Below are 7,500 nucleotides of genomic sequence, written 5' to 3'. Positions count from 1 at the left end.
TCCGCAGGCCCAATGTCTGTGGCTCTCGTTTCAACTCCTACTGCTGTCCAGGATGGAAGACTCTGACCGGGGGCAACCAGTGCATCGTCCGTGAGTCTCTGTCTGTTTTCTGTCTACTGTCTCTTATCTACACACCATGGTTTTCTAAACCCAATGGTACTGTATATTACTATTTGTTCTGTGCTGTTTGTAGTTAATGTATATGGGCAAATGTGTTCTTGGGAAGCCTAACATATTGTGCATAGTAATATGTCTGTGTAGGTAAGTTAGGGTGTACTGTATGTCTCATAGTAATATGTATGTGAAGGTAAGGCAGGGTGTACTGACTGTCTCATAGTAATATGTCTGTGTAGGTAAGTTAGGGTGTACTGACTGTCTCATAGTAATATGTCTGTGAAGGTAAGGCAGGGTGTACTGACTGTCTCATAGTAATATGTCTGTGAAGGTAAGGCAGGGTGTACTGTGTAGTGTTGAGTATAGTATGATGAGTGCTTGTAACACTATGAGGTTAGTGTGTTTGTGTCTGAGCCAGGCTGGTGGGCGGGCCCAAACCCGGTCCTGTTCCAGAACGCTGTGGTCCTGGCCCACAATGTCCTGTGGCGCAGTAGGGAGGCGGCCCAGCTCTCTCTATGGGCAGCTAGTGCTGTTTGTCCAATTAGCTTAGCCAGACACAGCATGGCTCTGAGATAACTAACTCATTAAGACTTAGCTATCCCGTCATACTCTGATAAGACTGTAAATCAAAACGTACTGAAGGTGTTTAACCCTCAAGCTGCCAATGACCCCAGTCCGTAGGCTACTTACTATACAGTATGTGCGTGGGACCAACATGATATGCTATAATGCCAGGCAGGGTTAAAGTGAGCCTGAACTGTTCAGATCAGAGAAGTGAAACAGTGGATACTTCAGTCAAATGAAAGGTGATGTCAGTTTGTCTCCTGAGTCTGAATGGGTCTACTCTCTGAGATGTTATTTTGCCCTGGCCAGAGAGTAGCAGGCATCTCTCTCTCTCTCTCTCTCTCTCTCTCTCTCTCTCTCTCTCTCTCTCTCTCAGGAAAGCAGGGAACTTGTATCAGAGTTGGGTTCAGGAAGCCCGTAGCAGGGTGGTGGGTTGCACAGGACTGTGTGATTGGGATTGTGATTGCGGCCTGGCTGCCTGCCTGCCTGCCTGCCTGCCTGCCTGCCTGCCTGCCTGCCTGCCTGCCTCTAATGACATTGTTTAGCAGTGGAGTCTTGGGACACAGGGTCACTCTCCCCAGGCTCCCTGTCTCCCTCTACCTGACTGGACTGGACTGGGGGGGGTTGTTAAGTCTGTACTGTATGACCACCCAAAAGTAGTGAATACTGGGTAGAAAATAGCAGCACCACAGTCCTACCAGATGGACTCCAGTATTACAGTACTAAACCCCATACCAGCCATGATGAGGGCTGAGCAACAGAACAGACATATTTGGCCAACAGGAGTTGTATGTCTCAAATGAAAGCTGCTGATGAGGTCTCTCTTCTGGTTAGCTGGGATGGTCAACTCTACAGTGAGAGACTGAAGGGGGAGAAGCTAGTGACAGCCAATAAAAACCATTCTGTTGTAGACTAGAGGGACCATAGTTTTTCCTAACCAGGTAACCTGACCTGCACAAACTCTAGGCCCTATGGGCATAACGTTTGAATGTGCTGTCCTGTAAGATTAGGAGAATCTCTCCTCCTCATAATCAACTCAGATGACTGTGTTTATAGATCCATGCAGACTGTGTGTGGATCTGAGGTGTGTGTGTTGTACTGACATGTGTTGTCTCTCTGGTCCTCTGCAGCTATCTGTCGGAGCTCGTGTGGAGACGGGTTCTGCTCCAGACCCAACATGTGTACCTGTCCCACCGGATCCATCTCTCCTTCTTGTGGATCCATGTCAGGTACTGTCAGACCAACACCAGAGCAGAACAATAAGCTAGAATGATGTACAACAGTGTCTATCAACCGTATCTCTACACATTCAGATAGAACACTGCTTTACAGGGACTTTGTCTTTAAAAGCTTTAGGGCTGGATTCAGTCCGTAGCGCCGAACATCTGCATTGTAGTGCGGTTGAAATGTGAAGGTCATTTTTGATTGAGATGACATATAGAGGGTTTACTGAGAATGCGGTCTCCGCAAAAGCAGCTATAACGCTGATCTACTGAATGAATCCAGCCCTTAGTTTCCCTGTATGAGCCAGATAAATGTGAACTGTGTTTAGGAAGGAACAGCCTTATCCCCAGGCCCACCACACCCCAGCCCACATCTGACTGTAGTCTATCACCACCTTACTTTAGCCTGGTGTCCATTCTTCCATTTCAAAGGCCTTTCACTGCCTTTACTAACAAGGACTTCAACATATGAAACAGATAATAGATATTCTAGATCCATGTATGAGAAATGTTTCTTGGACCCAGTCAGCCAAGTCTAGGTCCACCACGCCCCATCCCTCTGCTTCCCTAACTCTCCTCTGTGGATTTAAAAAAGACATCCACTGTTACACATCACTGAAGTCTGCAACATGGGAACCGGCATATTTGTAATATTTTTCCCACTTGGCAGCATAAACAATGTCTGGTGTTGAGAGGTGTGAAACAGAGAACTCAGATGCAGAAATCTGTTCTGTTTCCTTCTCTGGAGAACTGAGATTCAGAGTTACAGAGTTGGAGAGCTGCAGGGCTGGGCTGTTAGAGCTGATGGACTAGGAGGGAGGCTGTTAGAGCTGATGGACTAGGAGGGAGGCTGTTAGAGCTGATGGACTAGGAGGGAGGCTGTTAGAGCTGATGGACTAGGAGGGAGGCTGTTAGAGCTGATGGACTAGGAGGGAGGCTGTTAGAGCTGATGGACTAGGAGGGAGGCTGTTAGAGCTGATGGACTAGGAGGGAGGCTGTTAGAGCTGATGGACTAGGAGGGAGGCTGTTAGAGCTGATGGACTAGGAGGGAGGCTGTTAGAGCTGATGGACTAGGAGGGAGGCTGTTAGAGCTGATGGACTAGGAGGGAGGCTGTTAGAGCTGATGGACTAGGAGGGAGGCTGTTAGAGCTGATGGACTAGGAGGGAGGCTGTTAGAGCTGATGGACTAGGAGGGAGGCTGTTAGAGCTGATGGACTAGGAGGGAGGCTGTTAGAGCTGATGGACTAGGAGGGAGGCTGTTAGAGCTGATGGACTAGGAGGGAGGCTGTTAGAGCTGATGGACTAGGAGGGAGGCTGTTAGAGCTGATGGACTAGGAGGGAGGCTGTTAGAGCTGATGGACTAGGAGGGAGGCTGTTAGAGCTGATGGACTAGGAGGGAGGCTGTTAGAGCTGATGGACTAGGAGGGAGGCTGTTAGAGCTGATGGACTAGGATGGAGGCTGTTAGAGCTGATGGACTAGGAGGGAGGCTGTTAGAGCTGATGGACTAGGATGGAGGCTGTTAGAGCTGATGGACTAGGAGGGAGGCTGTTAGAGCTGATGGACTAGGAGGGAGGCTGTTAGAGCTGATGGACTAGGAGGGAGGCTGTTAGAGCTGATGGACTAGGAGGGAGGCTGTTAGAGCTGATGGACTAGGAGGGAGGCTGTTAGAGCTGATGGACTAGGAGGGAGGGTGGGCGGGATGGAGGGAGGAGGGAGGCTGTTGTTTTGGCAGTGATTGCTACAGTCCAGATTGTTTTGTGGTTTCTACCATGACTATTGGATGATGTTATATCCTGTCTCAGGGTTCTCCCTCCCTGGTTGTGTTAGAGTGTGTGTGCTGGGAGCAGGGTGGTGTTCAGTAGGGCACACCGTAGCAAAATACTTTGAAACAGAGAAATTAAAGTGAGCCTTTCTTATTGAACAGGTTCAGGTAGTACCTCCCTGTTTCACTCTGTTTCAAAAAGTGTTCTCCTGTTTCTTGCCTACTGAAAAGACTAGCTGCACAGAATCTAAAATGTGCAACAACACCACCAAAACTTAACATAACTCTCCAAAAACAACCCACCATACAGTACACCACAGAGCTCATGAAGAATTGATCTATTTTGCCGTGCTGCTCTCCCTTGAATAGCAGCTGAACTGTGAAGCTGATTGTTCAGTCTCAGGGCAGAATGGGTGTGTGTGTTGGAAGAGTTCCATAGTCAACATCTACTAATGCTTGTTGCAGCGTTGAGTAGAGCAGCTCAGAGCAGTGTTGGGCCGTGTGCTCATCTGTTTTCACACAATCAATTTGAGCGAATATTATATCTGAATGGGATTTATGATAAACACAATTCGTAAGGAACTTTGGTGCATTTGTATTGAAAGTGTAGCCCTATCTGTGTGTTTGTATTGTAAGCTTAACCTGGTGTGTGTGTGTGTGTGTGTGTGAGGGGGAGGGGGTCTGGTGTGGGTGTATGGGTTTTGTACACTGACTTTAACAAACCCCCCCTCACTCCCTTTCTCTCTCTCTCTCTCTCTCTCTCTCTCTCTCTCTCTCCCTCTCTCTCTCTCTCTCTCTCTCTCTCTCTCTCTTTCTCTCTGTCTCCACCCTTCTCTCCATCCTCTCTCTCTCTGCTCGCATATCTTCCCCCCTCTCTCTCTCTCTTTTCTCGCATGTCTTCCCCCCCCCTCTCTCTCTCTCTCTCCCCCCCCCCCTCTCTCTCTCTCTCTCTCTCTCTCCCTCTCTCTCTCTCTCTCTCTCTCTCCTCCCCCCTCCCTCCCTCCCTCCCTCCCTCCCAACCCCCACCAGTCCAAAACTGTAACATCCGCTGTATGAACGGTGGGAGCTGTGCTGATGACCACTGCCAGTGTCAGAAAGGATACGTGGGAAACCACTGTGGTCAACGTAAGAACCTCTATATACACACAACCACTATATACACACAATACAACCATTATACGACCACTTTACAACCACTACACAACTATTACACAACCTCTACACAACCACTGTACAACCAATATACAGCCAGCCACCTGTATAAACACTGTATAAACACTATAGGTGGGATCCTAACCTGAGATCCCTGGTGTATTTCTGTCTTTCTCTCTCCCATGCAGCGGTGTGTGAGACAGGTTGTCAGAATGGAGGACGGTGTGTGGCTCCTAACCGCTGTGTTTGTACCTACGGCTTCACGGGGGCACAGTGTGAGAGAGGTAGGATCACAGTTCTCATTTATACCTCTGTCTGTCTGTCTGTCTGTCTGTCTGTCTGTCTGTCTGTCTGTCTGTCTGTCAGAATTGACATGTTCTCAGAATGAGGACAGCTGACAGTGTTGATAGCGTGACATGTTTGCTTCATACACAACAGTGTGTTTTATTGTCCAGAACATGGTTTGTTGTTGAACACTGCGCCTGTCACGCTGTGTTCCTAAATGACGGTTATTTTCCACATCTGCTGAAAGACTGAGGTCTGGAAAATGTCCAGGTCTATTGGATGTTTGCTGTTGGTTGCCCCCACCAGCGTCCTGGTGTGCTCTGAACTCTGGTAAAACACTGTGGAGTTACTATTGCAAATAAAGATAATGATATTGAAAGACATAAAAAACAGAAAGTACTTCAGTATAAAGGCTCTATATAAATCCATTCCATGTAGGCGGGGCTTAGAGGGTAGCATAGTTGATGCATCCTTATTGGTCAACCAGTTTTGGAGTATTATCTCCACATCATGTTTTGATAGGTGGGATGTTTAATGACACAGAGAAAGACTAGAGGGAAGGGTGCCCCTACTGGCCTCCAGCACCACTTCCAGTAACATCTGGTCTCCCATCCAGGGACCAACCAGGACCAACCCTGTTTAGCTCCAGAGGCAAACCATCAGTGGGATGCAGGGTGGGGTGCTGTTGGAATGTGCCAAACTTGAAACGGCAGAAAAATGATTGTAGGCGAAGAGGGAGGCATTTGATCACGATCAAGTTTTTATTGAAAATGTTTCATTTAAAACTATTGCATTCATTTACAATTAATTAGTGTGCGCGTTTAAAAATGATACTTTTGGATTTATGTTTTGCTTTCAATATCATTATTATTGTTGGCAGCACTAAGAATTTGGTTCTCGATTTCAGATGCTTTTCTTGAGATTAATGACACAAAAGTAACTCCTTAGAAAACATGTACACACACACACACACACACACACACACACACACACACACACACACACACACACACACACACACACACACACACACACACACACACACACACACACACACACACACACACACACACACACACACACGAAGAGATGCAAGACGTACGTAGGTCTCTGTCTCTAGCGATGGTGTGACCCCTGGAGGTTGTAGCAGTGACCTTGTAAAGATAATATTTAGTTTAACAGCAGGACACTAATTGCTGTCCTCCTCACACACAGATGGGCTGCGTCTTTACTCTGAAATGGTCCCCTTGCCTCTGCTACTTTCCTTCAGGGTTACTGATAACTGACAGGACAGATTTGGTTCTGGGGTGAAGCTCTCTGTTTATCTGAAATTATTTGGTCCTTCCCCTGCTCAGATAGAGCTGACACAGGGTACAATGTGTGTGTGTGTTCTGTTTGTGTGTGTGTCTGTCCCTAGAGACTGTCCCACCCTGATACTGGGCTTAGAACTCAACCAGCTGAGGAACGCATGCACACACGCACACTCAAACACGCACACACATACATAGTGTACATACTGCTCGTCCAACATCTCATTCCAAAGTCATGGCCATTAATATGGAGTTGGTCCCCCCTTTGCTGCTATAACAGCCTCCACTCTTCTGGGAAGGCTTTCCACTAGATGTTGGAACATTGCTGCAGGGACTTGCTTCCATTCAACAATGAGCATTTATGCGGTTGGACGCTGATGTTGGGCGATTAGGCCTGTCTCGCAGTCGGCATTCCAATTCATCCCAAAGATGCTTGATGGGGTTGAGGTCAGGGCTCTGTGCAGGCCAGTCAAGTTCTTCCACACCGATCTCGACAAAACATTTCTGTATGGACCTCGTATTGTGCATGGGGGCATTGTCATGCTGAAACAGGAAAGGGCCTTCCTCAACAGTTGGCACCATGCATTCGGGCAGGTGCGGTTCTCCTGGCATCCACCAAACCCAGATTTGTCCGTTGGACTGCCAGATGGTGAAGCGGAATTCATCACTCCAGAGAACGCGTTTATACTGCTCCAGAGTCCAATGGTGGCGAACTTCACACCACTCCAGCCGACGCTTGGCATTGCGCATGGTGATCTTAGGCTTGTGTGCTGCTGCTCGGCCATGTAAACCTCTTCACAGAAATGTGACAAACTGACTTTTGGAAAAATGACATCCTATGACGGTGCCACGTTGAAAGTCACTGAGCTCTTCAGTAAGGCCATTCTACTGCCAATATTTGTCTATGGAGATTTATACACCTGTCAGCAACGGGTGTGGCTGCAATAGAATCCACTCATTTGTATATATAGTGTACATACTGTACATACAGTGCCTTGCGAAAGTATTCGGCCCCCTTGAACTTTGCGACCTTTTGCCACATTTCAGGCTTCAAACATAAAGATATAAAACTGTATTTTTTTGTGAAGA

General features: G+C 47.6%; 1 protein-coding gene across 2 annotated transcripts in view; it reads left to right on the top strand.

The window, feature by feature from the left end:
- LOC139403843 (fibrillin-1-like) overlaps nucleotides 1-7,500 on the top strand; it is a 122,480-nt gene that overhangs the window by 6,487 nt on the left and 108,493 nt on the right. For both annotated transcript variants that reach the window (XM_071146995.1, XM_071146996.1), the window contains exons 3-6: nucleotides 8-90; nucleotides 1,809-1,907; nucleotides 4,694-4,789; nucleotides 5,005-5,100. In XM_071146995.1, the coding sequence (XP_071003096.1) occupies nucleotides 8-90; nucleotides 1,809-1,907; nucleotides 4,694-4,789; nucleotides 5,005-5,100 (374 nt within the window). The remainder of the gene's footprint in view (nucleotides 1-7; nucleotides 91-1,808; nucleotides 1,908-4,693; nucleotides 4,790-5,004; nucleotides 5,101-7,500) is intronic.

This window comes from Oncorhynchus clarkii, unplaced genomic scaffold (genome assembly GCF_045791955.1).
Source record: "Oncorhynchus clarkii lewisi isolate Uvic-CL-2024 unplaced genomic scaffold, UVic_Ocla_1.0 unplaced_contig_3709_pilon_pilon, whole genome shotgun sequence".
NCBI classification, from domain to species: Eukaryota; Metazoa; Chordata; class Actinopteri; order Salmoniformes; family Salmonidae; genus Oncorhynchus; species Oncorhynchus clarkii.
Note: the sequence above shows the minus strand (reverse complement) of the source record. Positions and strands in the feature narration are given on the sequence as shown.